The sequence below is a fragment of the Spermophilus citellus genome (assembly GCF_964194105.1).
Source record: "Spermophilus citellus genome assembly, chromosome: 5".
Lineage (NCBI taxonomy): Eukaryota > Metazoa > Chordata > Mammalia > Rodentia > Sciuridae > Spermophilus > Spermophilus citellus.
The window spans coordinates 153,179,137-153,200,972 of NC_138186.1; the positions used below are offsets into that span (position 1 = coordinate 153,179,137).

General features: G+C 39.7%; 1 protein-coding gene across 7 annotated transcripts in view; it reads left to right on the forward strand.

Moving 5' to 3' along the window:
• Positions 1–3,553, forward strand: part of UTRN (utrophin) — a 529,451-nt gene extending 525,898 nt beyond the window's left edge. For all 7 annotated transcript variants that reach the window (XM_081294420.1, XM_081294421.1, XM_081294422.1 and 4 more), the window contains one exon: positions 1,476–3,553. In XM_081294420.1, the coding sequence (XP_081150546.1) occupies positions 1,476–1,484 (9 nt within the window). In that variant the 3' untranslated portion in view covers positions 1,485–3,553. The remainder of the gene's footprint in view (positions 1–1,475) is intronic.
• Positions 3,554–21,836: the final 18,283 nt, after the last annotated feature.

Here is a 21,836-nt window from a genome sequence, read left to right on the forward strand (position 1 = left end):
AGACCTTCTTCTACATTATTTTCAGATTTTAAAAAATTGGGTTTAACCAGGTACATATGATACATGCCTGTGATCCCAGCAACTCAGGAGGCTGAGGCAGGAATTGAGTAGTTGAGCCAAACCCTGTCTCAAAATAAAATAGAGAGGGTCAGGGATGTAGCTCATTGATAAAGCTCCATCTCCAGTACCAAGTACCATTAATTAATTAATTAATTAAAAAATAAGAAATTGAGTTTGAAAAGAGCTACATGTACCTGGATAGAGCAAACATCTGACATCCAGAAGACCCCTTCTTCCTTTCTCCCTTCCCTCTTCATTCCTTTTTTTTTCTTGAATCTTCAGCATTTTCTCTCTCTTCATTTTTCCATTTCTTGGGTCAAGTGGAAGTTCATGAAAAGTATGTTTTCACCTGGATAGTTGTGCTAACAATTATATTGCATGGGAGATGTTGTCCACTCATCAATAGACACATCCAATTCCCAGGGATAATGATGCATAGAAATGATTTTAAAACTCTGCCAGGCATGGTGGCACATGCCGGTAATCCCAGCGACTCGGGAGGCTGAGGCAGGAGAATTACGAATTCCAAACCAGCCTCAGTAACTCAGTGAGACCCTAAGCAACTCCTTGAGACCCTGTCTCTAAAGAAAATATTTAAAAAAGAACCTGAGGATGTGGCTCAGTGGTTAAGTACCCCTGGGTTCAATCCCCATTACCAAAAAAAAAAAAAAAAAGATTTAAAAATCCTTTTGACCTATCAATATTAGTATGTAACAGCATGTTCTTTCACAGGTAAAATTGATCTCTCTCCTTCTCTGTCCTCAAAGTTCTTTGAATTTACTTTGGTTGGCATTGATTCCATATCAGAAATGAATGAAGTGTTGTTGAGATACCTTCAAAATACCCTTAAAAGACAACTATTTGACCTTGCCTTGGAAAAGTTGAGCCCGCTCCGTTGAGTGTGGTCTGAATTTGTATCCTCTTGCCTGGGACATTTTAAGTTTAATGGCCACCTCTGCACATCCTCAGATTACTCTTCTGCCTTCTCTTTCTCCTTTCTGGATCCCAGCTCACTACTGAGAGGCTGGAGCTGTCAGAATGTCGTCTCCACAGGAGACCTCTCATGACACCAAGAGCTGGGCTGGGTGCTCATTATATACTCACCACTGGTAGTTTCAACGGGAAGAAGCAAGTCTTCTTGATTTCCAGCCTGTGCAAAAGGAAGGGCATCCATACTTTCTTTCATATTAGCTGCAGTAGTGAAAAGGAGACTAGGTGACTTCAGAATGAAAGGGAAGGACCTCACCCCAGAGGGCAGCAAGTCACATGAGAGTTAGGGGTGCCCTCTGAACTCAGCAGGAGGAGGTTCCACTAATTCTGAAAGGAATGCTTCTATTGAAGAGTTGACAGGTCTTTGCTACCTGGAATACTTCATGCAAACCTTGTTCTGACACTGCCATTTTCCCTTCCCACAGGCAATGTGAAGCATCCATCCAGCCGGCTGACATTTCCTGACTTACAGTATTGCCCTTTTCTGCAAATGCCAATTCCAAGTTCCATTTAATCAGAAGCTCCATGGCTCCTTGACACGTGCTGTTGAGTGCTGTGTGTTCTACTGAGGGAGTAAAACACTTGACTATCCAAAGAGAAAAGGATATTTTGTTTTTATAATAACCATATATTATTGTTTTCTTCTTCCCTTTCTATGCAACTGTAAATTAATGAACAGAGAGATATTTGGAAATGGTAATACATTTGTCACTGATTTGTATAATGTATACAGCATTGGGAAAGTGGGTGGGGGCTTTCTAATATGATACTGTCTTTTTAATAACCATGACAAAATTTGCGTAAGAATTAGAAGACCACTTTACATTTTTACATTCCTTTTGCTGTCCATATTAACCTTGTACAATGACTTCATTTATTTCTTTGACTTTATTACATTATGTTTTGGTTATTTATAATTCATCTGCCACATGACCAAATAGATTTTGTGTATTTTTTCTATAATTTGGCCAAATTAGTAAGTTCATAGACTTAAATAAAATATTTTACATATATATACATATATAGGTATATATGTGTATATATATATATATGTGTGTGTATATATATGGATTAGGCAACAGCTCTGAGTATACTATTGAACTTTATTTGACACCAGACACCTGCTTCTTCAGTAACCACTTGGATAACCACAATAAAAATCCTAAATGGCATGACCATTGGGATTTTTTCCCCCTGCTCTTTATGCCTTTGTGTAAGTAAGTCTTGATTTCTTTATTTATTTCATGTCCCAATCTATACAATAAGAGAAGACAGAATTGTAATAATCTCAAAGAACATTTTACCAAAGGTTATCCATTGAAGCATGTTTTTATTTTGATACAGAAAACAAATGTTGCCACAACATTTTCTAGTCCTGGGGTCTTGATTTTCATCATTGAATACATAGCTAGCTATTAGCTATTGTGAGACCAGGACACATCAATGTTGTTAGTTCCCCTTGAAGAAAATTTTGTTGTTTTTTGTATTTTCCAGTCCTTTTATCATTCTCGAAACTCGTTTCTGAAAGCAGACCCAAGACCCAAGTTCAGTGCATGTCTTCTTTTACCTTTTGGGGGAATGAGCAGAAGTGTTACTACCCTTCACTTAATCAGTGCATTTGGGAAGGGTGCTTATCAAAAGCCTATGTCACTACTTCCAAAGAAGAATGAATGAAATGCTTAGTTGTACCCCTGCCTCTGCCTATGAGTGCATTCAGTTAGGTATTTGGTTCCTTTTTTTTAAAACATTCAATTAGGTATTGGATTCCTTTTTAAAAAACATTTAATTGATTCATTGTAAACCTGTTACTTAATTACCAAATGTAGAGAAACCAAAAATAAAAATGAGAATAATATGTTTTGATTCAAGCATATGTGCTTTTAAAACATCAGGACATTTTAACTTTGGGTTCTCTTTAACTGGGATCTGGCCAGGAGGAGGCTTAAAGTTAGAAATTGCTATTCTTTTAGAATAGGTTGGGTGGGTTGGGGGGCAAGGGTCTATTTGCAGCATAGATATTTTGAGAAGAAGAAAAATGTTTTATATAAGAGGAAAGCCATGACCACCTTTCTACCTCAGATCCATCTTCCTCCATTGTGTTGGAAATAGCTTTATGCTGTGCAGTCTGCAAAGTCTAGAGCTTTTATCAGGCCATATCATACCCAAGAAAGCACCTATTTAAAGAAAAAATTAAATCCCCTGAACTCAGAACTCCAAGTTGTAGATTTGGTGTTTTCCTTGTTCTTGGAGAAGTCATATGTTAATTTTTTTGCCTGTATTTGTATGCAAAATGTTCTCTATCTGCTATTACAGAAAAGCTACATAAAACACTACGTTGTAACCTTCTAAGTAATAATAAAAAGAAATATATTGCAGTAACAACAATGGGAAATAAGTATATTATTCTTTTGAAATATGTGGTAAAGAATAACTCATAGATTATCATCTAATCTGGTTACATGTTGTATTTTTCATCCTGAATAAAAGTAATTTTAACACAAAATGACTTTGATATTCACTTTGTGTTCACTACCAGACTCTGACCCTTGAATGCACATTAATGAAAATAAACTATATGAGCCCATATGCTGATAAATCTGCATGTTTTCTAGAAACTTCTCATATACTCCAGTTCACTCTCCTTTTTTTTTTAAATCTTACTCTGTTGCCTCTTGCATATATGTATACTTATGGCATTTTTAATTTCTTTTGTATATCAAAAGTTTATTCATAAGGAAAAATAATGTTGGATATAAAAATATATACATAAAGTTCTCTTGAGCCTTCATTTTTATAACTAAATGCTATTAGCATTCAGTTGGCTACTCTCTCAAATCCTTAAACTCATCTTTGTACTGGATTTTAACTACTCTAGTAGCAGAGTAATCCGTTTCTGAAGCCATCCAATAGGAAACTGTCAAGAATCGTGTTACTTGATTCTAAAATTATAAATCTACTCTGAATTTTAAAAAATCCTTAAATATATGTTAAAATAAATAAAACATGCATTATGATAGACTAATATTTTAAACATTTGCTCTACCACAAAGGAATAGTCACATTAAGAATTTCTAGGAAGCAATTGTCTTCAATAATTTATGGCATGGGTAGTTGGAATAAAAGTTAAAAAAAATGAAAAAGTTTTGTTTTTATTAGCTTGTTATACATCACTGAAATTTACACACACACACACACACACACACACACACCACCCACATATGTGAATGTGGTTTGCTCTTGGATATTCCTCCACTCCAAACACATTCACTGTTTAGTAGACCAACTCTTTCAAAGGCCTTTCTTACTGAGAACAGAATGAAAATCTAATAAACACCACTTAAACCTGTAAGCAGAGGAAAATAGCTCAGGACATTCCACCTGGAAGCAGAGAGACAGCACTCTGCTCAACAGGGACACAATGTAAGCTCCAAAGGCAGGCCCTCACTGACCCACCTCCTCCAGCCACATTCCACCTGCCTACAGCTGCCACCCAGTTAATACAGACTGGTAATGCTCTCATAATCGAATGGTTTCACCTCTGAGCTTTCTTGAACCGTCTCACACACGCACTTTTGGGAGACCTCTCATATCAAAACCATAACTGATTCTCTGGTTAAGAAATTTTCTGATGCTCTAGTGCCCTTTGGAGAGTCACAATACACATGAACATATTAAGATCTTTAGAAATCTGAAGAAAAGAAACTGCCTAAATGCATATCACTTTGTATTTCTAAAGCATTTAACCATAGAACACTTCTGTCTTATTATTAGCATCCTTCAGTGTACATTTTGGATGCTGAATTACTGTTATGTTTTTGTGTTGCAAATAGATACAGTTAGTGATCCATGAAATCTATAAAAATAACAAATGGATGATAAAACAATCATCAACATTAATTCAGGATTTTAAAAAAGTAGAGTACCCGTGGATGGCAACAATACATTCTTAGCATCAGAAGTTATGCTAAGGTATGAATAAGGATCCAGAAAAACAAAACAAATGACAGTCTTCCCTTAGGTTGGCTTTGTACTTAGTTCAGAAAATACTTATATTTCTAGAAAAACATGATGTATTTTTCTAAAAACCATGTCTTCTAGATGGGCAATGTGTATCAGGCTCTGCTAAACCAGACATGAATTACAAAAATTAACAAGAGACAGAAATGTCTGTGGTATCCAAAACATTATTTCCTGAGATCCTTTTTGTATGTTTGTTTCTTTGCTTAATTAATAACCGGAATTTCTGGTTTTTGCTAAAACCAGCCAAGCCATTAACTAATCAGAATGTGACTGCCATGTAATGGAACTATAAATATCACTTTGTCTTCTGAAAGCTCTTTTTGTTTGAGGGTTTGAGGTAAAAACTCTCATCTTTTTTTTTTTTTTTTTTAGAAAGCAGTAATTTGTTCTAGATGGTCACAACTTGTTTGAAATATTTTTAAAAATCTATTCCTTTAATGTATCGAGCAAACACGAACTGATTATTACATTCACTTCTTAACATTCTATTGATAACAAAAAGAGGAGTCCTATGGAGCAGACACTGTAAATTTCCCTATGAATGTGAACAGATCCTCATGAGATTAGTTACCCAGTATCAGTTCTCTTCAGGTTTATCACATATAGATCCATTTTTTTTTTAAAGCAAAGTACTTAAGAGAAAATCCATGAACAAGAGCACCAAAATACAAGCTGCAATTGGCCCCGCCTCATGTAATCTCAATCAGTCTTTGCAGGAGTTAACACAGGTGCAGGAGTGGTGGTCTTTACATTTCTTTCCTTGGTAGCACTTGAAGTCACATTGAACACCCCCAGGGCATGCTGAATATGAATTTATACAAGCCATCCTAAGACTCTGTCATGTGTGCCTGCTGGTACCCCAACATACCACTAAAGTAATTTATTGAAAAAACAAAGTTGAGTTTATCATTTAAAGCAGTAAAAGAGAACACCATTTGGCAGAGTTGTTTTTTGTTTATTTTTGTATTTTCTTAGAGGGGAAAGGACTTGGTTAGGTTGCAAAAGGGAGATGATACAAGGATTTAGGATCAGTAGGCACAGCAAGCTGAAGATTTTTACACAAGGGTTTTGATGAATCTCAGAGGAACATAATTGTTGGATACTATGTGTTTAGGAATTCATGTTTATATAAATTGGTTTTTCAGAAAGTTTCTGAAATGAATGATAAGGTTGTAATCAAGGCATAAAGATGAAGACAGAGGAATACCAAAGCTATGTTTGTAAAGACAATGGATTTGTGAAGTCATGACAATGCAGACAAAATGATGTAGATGCTTTTGTTTCTCACTGGCTTCAGTCCTGCTGTTGGGCAGACCACTAACATCTGGAAGCATGGCCATGGGACATCATGATTGGGTGATGTTTTGGGGTGGGGGTCCTTTCTAATCTCATAGTGTTTTCCCATTTTTTTCTGTGGGATGATTGTGTGTTGGATCATTAGAGGGGCAGCAGCTACACACAATATGTACAACCCTGGGATCACAGATCTGAGTGTTGCAACCCAGAGAAACACCAGGAAAAGAACTATGAGCAGAGTCAGCCAGGAACCATACAAAATAAACCAGATGAATAGGCTTGAACTTAGAAGGAGTTATTAAGTAAAAACTCTGAATTAATCATATCTTGTTTTGATTCCTGGATCCCATAGTAATATACATAACAAAATGGTCAAGCTTGAAAAAAGCACCCCATCCCCTTGAAATGTCAAGCAGCACTAATCAGAACCACTTCTTGCCCAGAATCATGAACCTCTCGAGCCAGGGACTCTATACCCTTTGGTGGTATTATCTAACTCTTCTGCTAAATGTGACATGTGGTATGGACGATTCTCTTTACTGTTCAAGTTTCTTATTAAGTATGAAATAGAGAATCTTCAGGATAGAAGAAAGTAATCAAGAACTCCCCTTAAAGAGGATTCTCAAGTCAAAGCCCAATTTTTATACTTCTTGATATATTACCTAAGAGTCTCTTTATGAAGGAAAGTAAACTAATCAACCAAAATCTATTCTCTGCCCACACATAGTAACAAAAATAAAATACTTGTCATTGGAGGAATACCCAATGATTTGTTTTTGTCAAAATGCTGCTCTGAGACAGTGTCAAACAGTTGTCAAACAAGTTTGAACCACTTTCATACCTGTCATCAACAGTAGGATGGCACCAGACAATGAAAACTATAAAATTAATATGAGATAGATCAAAAGCAAAGGCGAAGTTGTCTGTCTTACTTATAGGAGCTGTGAACATGAGAAAGCCTCCAAATATAGACTCCTGCTCCTAAATTCTATTTCTGTGAAAATTCTGGTACAAAACCTGCTCCCAGGAAATGCCCTTGAATGTTGTCTCAGTTGACAGATGCAGGAACCAACTTTCCTAGAGAGAGTGTGGCAAGGATTTAAGATTTCTAATGGCCTATCCTGTTGTGGGACAGACCTTATTGTTGAGTTTTCTTCATTATTTCTTAGTTACTGATCTGGGAAATTCTGAAAAAGTAAAGTCTGATAAAGAATTTTACCTCCTGGGGATAACTCATGTTCCAGATAATGAACTTTGACACAATTGTAGCTTCTCTTTGGAAACCTTATGTCCTTTCTGAGCTAAAATAGTAAGCAGATAGATGGAATCAATATTGGAGCTAATCTTATCCTTAGAACACAGCAAAAGGTTATCCACACCTTGGATAAGGATAGAATCACAGGGAAATTTAAGGTTTTTGAAGTCACAGTTGAGGACTTCTGAAAAGTGAGAGGGTACTGCAATAATCCCCTTGGCCATAACATTTCAGTATATTGTTGATTTTTTTCCAGGAGAAAGCAAATAAATACTATTTTAACTTAAAGGGACAATAAAACAAGCAGAACACAGATTTACTCTTATAAAATTGAAGACTCGGGAGTCATCTGAAACAAAGTAGTACTTGAGTTTGATACCACAGAGAAGTAGGGAATAACTATACTGATGTCTTGAAAATATTCATACCCTGTCATCTGGATTTTTCCCCCTCTCTGCATTTTTAACAAGGATGAACTGAGCATTGGAAGGAGTGGATTCAGTCCCCCCAACATGCAACCTCTATCAATAGAATATTTGCCTACCGAAGTCTGGCACCTCTTTGGGATCTGCAATGTGTGCTTGATTGAGATACACAGACATTGATAACTTGATGTTGAAATTAGCTATGTCATTATATACAAATAGGAAAAGCACTATGAGAATGTTTGATCTGACAATTCAATTTGCACCAGAAACAACTCCCTGTGAATTTAGTAAGTGTGTATGTTCATTAAGGAAGAGAACATTTATCTTGGCTGAAGACCCAAGGGTGACCATTTTGCCCTGGGACATGAAAAATGTCTAAAGATTATTCTAGATATCCACTACGGTGGTCCACTCTAAAAGTGAGGTTGCATAAAGAGAGATTTGGGGTAATGGCATAGCACCTATATTAATAATAAAGAAAAATTGCCAGCTTTCCTTTTAATGTTTAGAGGGATTTCTTTTTGCCAATTTAAGAATAAAGCAGGAAATTTGGTATTTGATTCCCCTTGTAGCACCTTCACTGATCATTCACTTCATTTTTTTTCCCCTGTAGAATTTTGGCTAACATGAGACAATTAATTTTCAAATGTCTTTCTGTTTACAGTTGAATTCTCAAGTCTTCATTAAAAGACTCCACTCTCCTGAATAAAATGATTGTGATGTGAGCATCTAGATGATTTGGGGGCTCTTGTTTTTTTCTGTAAAGTCATAAATTTATCCTGAGTGTTATTGTTTTGTTTTTTTCAAAATGTTCAGTGAGATATTGGAAGGTTATTAAAAAGGACCACTTCTCATTCTTATTTTTGCTTTCCTATTAATTTTTGTATTTCTAACTTAAGACTATTGATAAAAAGTGGGTATCACAGGGAAGGAAAAATTTTACCTCTACACTTAGTTTTTGTCTGGGGTCTCAGTTACAAAAGATAGATTAACAAGAGGAAAACAAACTGAAATACACACACACACACACACACACACACACACACACACACACACAGACTGTGTTAGCTTTTCATCACTGTCATCAAAATACCTAAGAACAACTTACTGGAGTGAAAGTTTATTTTTGGCTCATGGCTTCAGAGGTTCAGCTTATGGTTGGCTGACTCAATTGCTCTGTGCCCAAGGTGAGGTACAGCAATTATCACCCAATAATTAGTTCAAATTATTAATCCATCAAATGAATTAATCCACAGATTAGGTTACAGATCTCATAATGTGATCATTTCATCTTCTGCACTAACACAGTGGCTTTTACTAAACACTTCATATTCAAACCATAACACATAAATAATGGAGAAACTAAGGTAAGAACTAGAATTTAAGCTTAAGTGCCATTTTCAAGTAAAACAAAAGGAGACAGGTATAAGGGAAGTAAGTTTTGGGAAAGTGACCAGGAAAACTGCTGTAAATAAGAGTAAGGTTTATTATGCAGATTCAAGTCCATGCCTTCTGAATTAATGAGAGTCACTTGTAATTTTGAGTCATACTCTCTGCCTGGTACAGAAAGGGAGACATGCTTACAAATGGATAATTAATTTACAAATGCAAATTCCCCTTATGAAAGGATAACTGACATTCTGTTTTCAGAGCTTCTCGTGTGTTTGCTGTTTCTCAAAATAGTCATCTCAAAATAACCGTATACTAAAGAGGCACATTTGGGGTGGCATATTCTCTAATAGTTATGTTCTTTTGATGGCACAGTCTTGCTGCTCTACACAGCCATGCAAGCTGGGAGTGTTAGCTGCCTCAGGGTCTTCTCCCGAATTCCATCTAAAGGTAGTAGAGAGCTTGCCCTTTCAATATCAACCAACTCACACATTCTTCCTTTTTTTTTTCTTCTAAATTTTTATACAAGGCATATTATTTATTTATTTATGGTACCAATTGAACCCAGGGGCATTTTACCACTGAGCTACCTGCTGAGCCCTTTTGGATTTTTTAATTCGAGACAGGGCCTCACTAAGTTCCTGAGGCCGGGTTTGAACCTGTGATCCTCCTGCCTCAGCCTACCTGAGCTGCTGGAATTACAGGCATGTGCCATGGTGCCCAGCTACTTACAAATTTCTAGGGGTCTTTGAGAGCACACAGAATTAAAACACTACTTTTATGTTTTTAAAAAGATAAAATGACTCACACATAAAATGAAAACATTTAAATTTTTTATTTAGTTTTTGAAATTAATGGAAGAACCCAATATTATATATATATTGTGTGTGTGTATATATATATATATATATATATATATATGTGTGTGTACGTGTGTGTGTGTGTGTGTGTGTGTATACATATTTGTTTGTCAGATTGAAGCAAAAGTAGCAAGATTAGAATTAGAGATTTGCAATTGAGAAAGATGTAGATATATCTGGAAAGAAGAAAGTGTAGATAAGAAAGACTAGAGATTCAATCCTTTCAAGGAACTTGTAGATTGAGAAAACACATGAAAGTTAATTAGAAGTTGACAGGAAATATTCAAAAGCATGTTTTTATTGTGTTGAAAACACAATTTCACAGTTACCATTTTAATCATTTCTAAATCAGAGTTCAGTGGCATTTAACACATTCGCCCTGTCTGACAAACATCACCACTGTCTATTTACAAGGCTTTTCATCACCCCAAACTGAAACTCTGAAACTCTGTAACCATTAAACACCAATGGACCGTCCTCCCTTCCCCCAAGATCCTATATGCTTCTGTTCTATTTTCTGTCTCTGTGAATTTGCGTATTCCAGTTAGCTCCCAGAGGTGGAATCATACAATATTTGTCCTATATAATGTCTGACTTATTTCACTTGGTACAATGTCCCCAAAATTCATCCATGTTGCAACCTGAGTCAGAGTTTCTTTCCTTTTTGAGGCTGGAGAGCATCCCATAGTAAGCATACTCCGCAGTTTGCTTGTTCCTTCATTCCTCAATGGATTGGAGTAGTTTCCACCTTCCATCTACTGTGAAGAGAGCAGTCTTCAGTGGAGTACCCCAGGCAGATACAGATCTCAAGAGGCTAAGTGAATGGAGGATTTATGAGACATGATTTGTAGGAACTTGAAAAGTGTAACTGTGAAAAAGAAAGGAAATGTAACATGGACCAGAAAGTAGCAGTGGGAACAAACACTGTAACCCTGAGATGGAGCAGTCCGAATCACAGAGGGTTCTGGTCTGCAAGCCGAAAGTGACAAGATCAACCGAAGAGAAAAGAAAAGCAAGAAATACTGTACCTGGAAACTTAGCCTTTTCTTTCCTCCATTTTACATAATATCCAAGAAAAACGTAGACTTAAGAAAGTCCAGTGTCTGCTTGCTTTGCAATTAAGAATGGAGGATGCATTTGAAGCTCCACTTTAGGAGCCCAAATCTTCTCAGTAACAGTTGACCCCTTCCCCTAGTAGTCCTTTCTCTCTATCTTGCTGTGAGTCTGTCTCTGTCTTGCTGTGACTCTGACACACACACACACACACACACACACACACACACACACACTGAAAGTCTAAGGAAAATTGGATCTGATTCTTTAATTGCAAACAAAACAAAAGAAAAAAACATAAAAATTAAAATGCTAATTTTCTGGCAACCATACCTATGATGCCTCTATTTACCTTTAAGTCTCGTGGAAGGCAGGAGGGAAAAAATGATGATTTCTAGTATCAAGGAAGAATTTTGTTTCAAATATAGGAAGGAGTTTTTCACTGCCAACGAGGAGCACTGTCATTCCTTGAAGGAGTTTTAGAAAGAGTTACTAAAACACCACAGAGCAGCACAGGACCGCCATATCCACCTGTTCCTCAGGCCACGTTTTCTAGGTGAATTTTAAGAACTGGATGTATTCTTTGGTGATTTATGGGATAATTCCATTGGTAATGTATTTTCTGACATTTTTAAAGAAAGAGCATACACACTGTTCTTGAATTGAATTCCTACAAATAAGTTGTATTACAGTTGATATTTAACCACCATAGAACTTCCTGCCTTCATACTTTCATATGTGGCTTCCCCAAAGTAAAATCTGTCCCCAACTCTGGTCACTTACAAGTGCTCTTGACTCTGTAAACTTTGGGAAGACACATTCTGTCATCTCTGGATCCCTCTATTATACTTCCCTGGCACTTCACTGCAAATCCTTATAACACTTTTGCCTTGTTAAACAACTATGATGTCAAACATCTGTCCTGGGCACATCATAGCCACTGCTCTGGTCCTCACAGAACACTGCAGGGTGGCTATCATGGTCCCATTTCAGAGATGAGAGACCTGCTCAGCAAGGACACTTTCTCAGCAGACAGTAGGCAGACCTGGGCTCTGAACCTGCATGTGCCTCACTCCACATCTGCATTCTTAACTCAAAAAGCAGCCCTTCCAAAGGGCAAGAGATACACAGGTAATTGAACCCAAGCCAATCAGGTTAAAACTCCAACTCGGCAAGGATGTTGGGAAGTGAAAACTGTTGATAGCAGAACTCCAAATTTCCTCCCTGATCACTATCGACCAGCGGCTTGGATAACCCAGGCTGGCTGTTCCTGGTGCTGTCCCCAACTCCCACATCAAGACATTCTGGGCATCGAGCCATTTCTTTGTGTTCGATAGGTGCATAGGGTAGAGTTAATCTTAGCCTCTGGTTCTTGTAGTGCTATCACCCAGCTTAGAAGCAGACCCTGTTTTTATCTGTCTTGCTTTTATTTATCTGATTATTCTCTTTTGCTGACATTATCCACTCCCTTCCTTCTTGCCCTACTACTGAGGCAAAACATTTTAATGAGGCTGGTACTACCCTATTTTATGCATTCTTGAGAACTATTATCCTGTGTATATGCAAGAGTTTGGATGCTGAGGACTCACTGTGAGGCATAAGCCCTACACTGGAACCCTGAGACACCAACATGTGCCTCCAGTCCCAGGTCTGCCCTTCACCAGCCAAAGATATTTTCAAAGCCAGCCACTCTCGGCAAGCCCATCCCTTTGGCTTGAAATGAGAATACTGCCACCTGCCTTGCCTTTCTAATGGGGTAGTAAACAACCAAATGAGATGATGTAAAAGACATGGCTAACCTAAAAAAAATTTTAAGCTATAAACCACTTAAAGAAATAAGGATCATATGTATGGTTTTATGTCAGAATTCATCTGTGCCAAATGAAAAGAGAGGGGTATTTTGACAGGTGTACTTTATGAAGATGTCCCATGCAGGAATGTCTGATTCAAGGCTTTTGTGGACTAATTTGTGTGCCCCTTAAATTCATGTTGATGCTCTAATTTGGATATAGGACCAATAAAAAAGTGATAAAAGATAAATGAGCTCATAATAGTAGGGCCCTAATCCAATTGGATTGGTGTCTTTATAAGAGGAGAAAGAGACACCAGGAATTTCTCTTACCACATGCATACAGAGAAGAGGCCAAGTGAGGGCACAGGGAGAAGGTAGCCATCTTTGCTGTTTCTACTGCTACAACAGAACACCAGAGACTAGGTAATTTTTAAAGAAAATAAATTTATTTTGTATGGTTCTGGAGGCTGGGAAGTCCAATATCAAGGTGCTGGTGTCTGACTTTTATGTTGCATTATACCTTTGCAGAAGGTGAAAGGATAAGTGTACATTTGTGCAAGAGAGAGAAGAGAGAAGGAGGGGAAAGGGGGGACCATAGGGAGGAACTTATTTTTTAACCAGGAATCCACTCTCTAGGTAATTAACAAAGCCATTCCCTGGATAAGGGCAAAAAAAAAAATGTCCTCATAACCTAATCACCTTTTAAACTTCCGAATACAATCAAAATGGCAAGCAAATTTCAATAGGAGTCTTGGTGGAAACATTCAAACCACAACAGAGGCCATCCACAAGCCAGGGAGAGAGACCCCACAGGAGACCAACTGTGATGGTCTTGGGCCCGGGCTTCAGAACTGCAAGAAGACCCCCAGGCTGTGATACTTTGTTTTGATGGCTCAGAAGACTAAAACACAGATGATCCTCATCCATGTATGGTTTATACCCAAAGAAAACACCTTTAAAAGTATGAATTCTAACCCTTGGATGTTTATGGCAAGCAAGAATGATAAGATACTCTGTATGAAGTTAATTGGTGTTTTATTTAACTTCACATCTGCTGAGAGGCACTCTTGGAAGGCAGTCAGGTATCAGGGTGGCCACTGCTCCATGTCACAGCAGAGTGGGGAGGTATCCATGACAGAACATTTCTTGTAAGACTCAGTGTCTTAGGAGTTTCTTCCCCTATAAAATGTACCCCACAACAATAACATGAATTTCCAGAGAGTCCATTCCAATGCTACTAAGGGCATTAGGGAACACAAATTTCATTTCTGGGTTTGCCCATTTAATTGGTAAAAAGTAGCTAATGTTATTAGATATACACCTGGCACTGAAATTTCTCTTAAGAACTGTTTTTGTATTTGGAAAAATACCACAGTAGAACTTGGAGAAAGCCAATCACATGTCATAAGCTCCAGGAAGGAGACAGAGGGAGAATTGTGTCCATTATTCTGGGAAGGGAGGGGGGAAGAAGGAGATAGAAAGAGAAAACCATTAGGGTTTAATGAGAGAAGAGGTTTTCTGATAGAACCCTTTCCTTAGAGTTCTCATATCTCTAGTAAAGTTAATATATTTGTGCTTGAGGTCAGTACACTTATTTGAACTCAAAAGAAATGGGAGGCTTGTGACCGGGGAAGTGACTAAGGCCACTCACCCGGACATAGCGGTGGAGACAAGGCATTCTGGGCAAGCTAACCATCAAGATTTGAGAGAGTTCATGGTGAGGCTTCTTAGTTCCTATAGGTCTTTACAAATCGAGTATTTGAGTCAAACTGATCCACAAGGAACCTGAAGCACACTCAAATTACAAGGAGAGAACCAAATGGCTCCCAATTTCTTAAACATCTGGATGGACTTTGGAGGTATGTCTGAGTTAAAATATCTCCATTGCAACCTAAGTCACCCACTCTCACTCTCCCACTTCCCCCTGGTTTGGCTTCCCAGGAAACAAGTCTAGGAGAGGTGAGGTGAAGAACAAGGACCATGCCAGGCTGTGGAAAGGGAAGCCAAGTATGTCACAGAGATGTGGAAAACAACTGCATAGGACACCTGAATTGCAGATGGAAGCTGTTGAGCTGGACAGGGGTGCCCATCAGTGGTCAGGTCAAACACATTCTCAAAGCTCCAACAGGCTATAGGTACAGAATTAGGGAATTCTCCATTTTGTTCCGTGGCCGCAGGCACACACACACACACACACACATCTTGCAACATTTTTAGATGTATTGGAAGCCAATTGGCCACAGGTGCGAGTCTGAGATGAAGCAACATGTTGCCTTCCTTCATTCTTTGCTGGCAGTGATTTTCTGAAGCTGAAGCTTCCACATCAATGGAAAACAGTGCATAAAATGGCATATTTTAAAAATGGCTGCATCATTCTCTAATTTGGAAAAATGGGATTAGAAAGAATTGAGAGGGCATGGAATGACCAGCTTTGCACTGAGCTACCAACAAGGGCAGAGCCAATCTCTCTAACTACTAACTATACTGTTTTTCATGCTTCTTCTGGTGCCTGATGTTGGCCATTTTTAATCAATAAGAGGAAGACAGAGAGGCAAGCAATGCCTTGGTTAAGATACCTCGCCTTCACCTCTAATCTCTGCAGGCTTTGCTGCAAGGAAAAAACAAAAAAAAATTGTTCTGACCTATATCTTTCCAATAGTAATTATAGCCCCTATCATTTTTTCTAAAAAAAAAAAAAAAAGATAAATGTGAAAAAAATTGTGACAGAGCAATACCTGGGGTCACTTTCCCTCCTCTGCTTCATGTTTCTCTTAGCTGTAATGAACACATCTCCTTGCAGGCAGAACTCTAAGGCTGACTATGACAGAAATGGAGATCAAACAATTCAGGTTCCTTGCCACGTAAGTATTGTGATTACATGTCAGTCGACAGGCGATGCCCAGGGAGTCTTCTCATTTGGTTACATTCTCATCTCCGCCCTTTGCTAAATTTGCTTAATTGGAAATTAGAATGTACATTGTGGGGATAAGGATGCTCTTCTTCCCCTTTAGGTCCATTTCCTGGTACGTCCTTCCCATAGTTTTCATTTTTGGAAAGATGGAAGGACTGGGGGAGAGAATGCTTCCCAAGGGGTGAACCGATACATTCAGCCGTGTGTCCTGTACATACACGTGCACCGGGAATATACTCAGAAACCTCCAGAGATGTTGATGTAGAACTAGCCAGAAACATTCTGGAAACTGGCCCCTTTCCATTGAAGTCATTGAAAGACAAATTTCTGAGTAAAGTTGGTTACCAGGCTCTGGAATATCTCCTGATGGCAGAGAGGACAGAAGGGAGAAAGGACCTGGGGGGCTCTGTGGCTCCCAGACAGTGTTGAAGGACCCTCCCAGGAGTGCTGGGTGAGGCAGAGTCCAGATTAAAGCAGGACACACAGGAGGAAGCCCACGAGGGGCCTGCCTGTCCTGATTCCAGTTGCTCTAGAGACCTCTACTCTACCACCTGAGACTGAGAAGACCAGAGATGTCCAGATGTGCGAAAGCCCAATCATGTTGGGAAGCGAACAGTTTGTTGAAAACATGAGGAAAAAGTACAGCAGAACAAATATAATTCAGATGAAACCAAATCAAGCATTCAAAAGTAGAAAAAAATTCCATAGAATCACAGCCCACCCCCTGCCCTGCCTTTACTATTTTCCTATAGGATCAAAACCCAGTTTTCCCAAATACTGATGGCATGAGACAGCACCAGGAGTCGCAGTGTGACAGTTTTTAGAAATGTTTACTCTGGTTTGCCAACAAGAAACACCCCACTGCTTTCCTGAAATGCATGGAGTTCAAGGTCAGCCTGTTGTGCTTGGAAGAATCATTGGTATAAATCCCTGCTTGTTAGCTGACACAAAAGACAGAAACCTTCAAACGAGGAGACACACAGTCGGGTATTGTGCATCTGCTTTGATAGATATTCAGGAAAACAGCAGTGCCCAGAGTGTAGAATGAAGCCTGCTTGACTTTGACCATGGGACTCCTCAGAGCCTGACATTTCAGCTTCCCAGCCAGAGTTGGAAAATAAACCCATGGCTTTTAAAAATGTGTGGAAATCTGGCAAGGCTGTTGGTGGCTATTTTTAAAAATCATGAGTTTAAAAATAACCCAAGGGGTTCTCAGCAAATGGGCTGTCTCTACTGCCAAGGAGAGCTGAGAAGTGAAGGAAGTCCTTCTGAAAGCAACCAGTCGAGGCTGCGCTGGACCTCAGGGACAGCAAGCCAAGACATCCATAAAGCTCACGGAGTGAGTGTGATTGTGGGGGAAGCCACAGGTCAGCCTTCAGGGCCAGTGAATCTGTAATAGCTGTGAGGACAGTGGAGCTGCTGGGGGCCCAGCCTCAGCAGGGTGACCCCTTTGCCATCCTTGGGTGTGTCCTGCTGCTTCTCACCCATGAAACATACCTGAATTTCCTACCTGCTATAGGGACCCAGTGACCAGCCTGTGTCCAGGCAGGATTTTTTTCACTGGTGCCACAAAGCCTCTCCTTCTCTCCTGGGAGCTGAGTTAGGTCTCTGCCCCAGATCTACACATGGAAGTCCTAATACCCGCTGAACCTCAGGACGCGACTGTATTTGGAGACAGGCCTTTTAGAGGGTGGTCAAGGTAACACAGAGCTGTTTGGGTGACTAATGCAGTCTGACAGGTGTCCTTGTAAGAACCTCTTGGACATGTGAGGAGGCATAGAGGTGTGTTTGCGCACAGAGGAAAAGCTACGTGAAGGGCACCACCTGCAAGCCAAGGAGAGGGTCCCAGAGGACTCCCACCGATCCTGCTGTCCTCTTGCTCTTGCTCTTCCAACATCCTGAACATGACAAAATAAATTCCTGTTGTCTCCCGTCTGTGGTATTTCATTCCAGCAGTCCTGAAAAATGAATTTATTCCCTTTTAAAGGCCTTCATTTCCTTCTTTTTCTCCTTTCTGTTTATTCTCTTCCATATGAAAATTCAATTTAAAGAAAACCTCCCAAACTTGTTTACACCAAAGTATAAATGATAAACAGACCTTGATATGTCCTCTGTCCCTCAGCAGTCACACCATTTGAATTTAACCTGATCCCTACCAAAGATCTAAGTGGATGGTCAGGCTCCAAGGAGAAGTGGGTGGTCAGCGGTCCCTAAAAACCAGCCCCACCTCGGGATACAGACTGGGAAGCTGCCCTTGGTTTCCTAGCACACTGAGGACAAAGCATCAGGCCCGAATGTGGAATGACAGGGCTCTCCCTCTTTGAAGTCTTCCCTTTATCGTGAGAAATTCTAGCGGTTCCCTATTATGGTTTAGATGTGGTGTCCCCCAAAATCTCTCATGTGAGGCAATGCAAGAAGGTTCAGAGGAGAAATGACTGGGTCTTAATCTAATCAGTGAGTTAGTCCCCTGACAAGGATGAACTGAGTGGCAACAGAAGGCAGGTGGGGTGTGACCCAAGGAGGTAGGAATTGGGCTGTGGTTTGGGGGGTATATATTTGTATCTGGTAAAAGGACACCTCTCTCTCTGTTTCCTGATCATCACGTGAGCTGCTTCCCTCTGCCATGTTGTTCCGCCATGTTGTTCTGCCTCAAGCCGCGAGGAATGGAGCCTGCTGTTGGTGGATTGAGACTTCTGAAACCATAAGCCCCCAAATAAACTTTTCCTCCTCTACAGTTGTTCTGGTCGGGCCTTTTAGTTACAGCAGTGGAAAAAGCCGGCTAAAATGTCTCTCAACTTCCCCACCATCTCCATTATAAGGATTGTTTTGTTTTGTTTTGTTTTAGAAGAAAGGAAAATGCCCACTCTAAGGTGATGGGAACCCAGTTCAAACACAAATGAAATTTTTTGTTTGTTTATTTTGTAGTGCTGGGGACTGACCCAGGGCCTCCTGCTGGGCACATGCTCTCCCACTGAGCTACACTCCTGTTTATCATCCCCCCATCCACCCCGTTTTTTTTTTTTTCTTTTTTTAAAAGCATGAATGGTGGTGAGTCCTGGAGGGAATTAGCTTCAGGTAGATTTGGTGGTTCTAGCTTTTCTCTCCCTTCCTTCTCAGATGTGCCAGCAGCCAGAACAAAAGAAGGATGTCTTCTTACAACATTTCCTGAGAAACTTCTCAGAAGAACCCTGGGGGATTTCCCTCTTCTTCTCAGGTTTCTGTAGGTAAACAAGGCTGCAGGTTAGCAGAGACACTAGGTAGCAACCAACAATATCCACTGTGCTGGGCTCAGTTCTAGGTTATTGCCCTTTTTAAGAATCAAGCACAACCCTGAGGGACAATAGGACGTAGTGCACTGATTTAGGCCCTTGGGTGGTGAGGACTTTACAGCTACCTTCAACTATAGGACCAATGGCTGGAAGACATGCAACTGTCAGACGAATGCAGGGCTGTGCCTACACACTCAAGGCAGCTCCATGACCCAGCTACCCTAAGGCTTTTACCTCAGTGACTAGGCTGCTTTTGTCATCTCTCTGGTCTTATTTTATTTTTATTCTTCTCACTACCTACCCACTGGCTAATTCTCATTTACTTCCACATTTATATAAGTCTGTTTGTGCTGCTCTCATAAAATAGCTGAGACTGGGTAATTTATAAACTATAGAAAATTTATCTTCATTCTGGAGGCTAAGAAGTCTAGATCAAGACTGGTAGGTTTGGTGTCTGATGAAGTCCTGTTTCTCATACATACTGCTTCTGGGTATCCTCATAGGGTGAAATGGATGGAAAGTCACAAAAAGGGATGAATGCTGTATCCTCACATGACAGAAGTGAAAGAGAATAAACCCACTCTCTCAAGTCCTTTTTTAAGAGCACTGTATTAATTATCTTCATGTGATTATAACAAAACACCTTATGCGATTAACTTATAGACAGAAAAGGTTTACTTAGCTCATGGTTCTGGGTTACAGCTCAAGATTGGGTAACCCCATGCTTAAGGCCTCTGCTAAGAGCAGCACATCATGGCAGGAGATCTTGTAAAGAAACTAGTCATACCTCCAGTAAAAATACAGAGAAAGAGAATAAGACCATGCTCCCATAATCCTCTTGGGGGTACATCCTCAATGACCTAAGGAGCCCCCTGAGGGCCCCACTTCCTAAAAAATTCACAGCATCTTCATCATGGGGACCAAGCTTTTAGCAGATGGACATTTGGGGGACATTCAATATCCAAATAACAACAGATATTAATCCCATTCCCAAAGGGCTGTGCCTTCATGACTCAGTCATATCCCAAAGTGTGGAGAGCAGTGACAGAGAATGGGAGGACAGTGTCTGAGACTGGGGTCTCTGATGACCTCATGGTGGTGGCATGCTTGTTTTTGTGCAAAGGTACAGGATGCCTGGCTGCTGTGGTAATGCCCTCCATGAGGAGGCTCTGTGCTAGTCTTATTAGCTTTGACCTTGATCTAAGGCACAGAGCTCCTGGGAATAGTGGAAATTTCTTGCTAGACAACCACAATGTTTCACCAGCTCCACTGCTCCTGAACCTGCCCGCCTAACAGTAACTTCAAACAATAGATTTTCTTGAAAACTACACAAAACTCCTAACATGGCTCATTGCAACTGTAGATTGCCACTGTGGAGAAGCTGCCTCATGTTGCTAGCCCTGTAACTTTCTTGAATACAAAGAATAATGTTTGCATGGTCTTTAACCTGATCATTAGACATATATAAATAAATATTATGGGCATAATTCTTTAGACCTGTTTCTCCACAGAGAGTAGTACCCCACCTGATCCTAGCTTTATCTTCAAAAATGTCTGAACGTGTGTGAGTCTTTATTTTTGTTATCCCCCTTTGCCCCTCACTTGAACCTGCTAGTTTGGCTGCACTGATCATGGTACTAAAATTCTCTCCTCTTAAGACAATGACTCTGGTGATTAAATTTCAACATATGAACTTTGGGAGGCATGTTGAGACCATAGCAGCCTTCAAATTCCACACAGTCTGCATGATCTGCCTGGGCCGCACCTTTTGCTCTTTTTCACTAGTGTGGGTCTGCCAAGCCATCAGCTGGGTTACCCTTAGGTGAGAAGCCCATCTCCAGCCCCATCAATGTTGACCTCTCCCTCATCACCAGGGCTCAAGAGAGAGCAGGAATACTGACATATTTGGTACAGTTATTAACTCTTTATCTCTCTCACACACACCAAGAGCATGTTGGGGTTTAAATTTCCTTAAATGTGGCGACACACACACACACACACACACACACACACAAGTAAAGGGTGTTTAGGTCAAAATAAAAACTAAAGTCTGAAATCATCCTCTTCTTAAGTAATGTGCATGTTCTCTCTAGCATGTAAGAAGGGAGAAATGTGACAGGAAAGGACAAAGAGCAAAATTGTGTTTCTATTTTACTTATTAGACTCTCATTAGAGTTTCAGGTACTGCAATACTAAGCCATACGAGGATATTTGCGGATAATAACTATGTCTCTATGCACAACATATCTACTGTTACCTAAGTACTGTTCTTTTAAATGCCACCATAAAATACAGAAGAGAGGAATAATGACACAGGAATTTATAAAATCCTCATCTATGTGTGTTCCAAAGTATACTCAGATGGGCTTAAATTCTGCTCAGAGCTGGATCAGGAACTCAGGCTCTCCCCCCACCCCCAGTCTGCCTCATGGAAAAATCCAAATAAGAAATGGAAACTAAAAATACAGCACCATCATTATACATCTGGTCTATCCCAAGACACTTACTGAGAG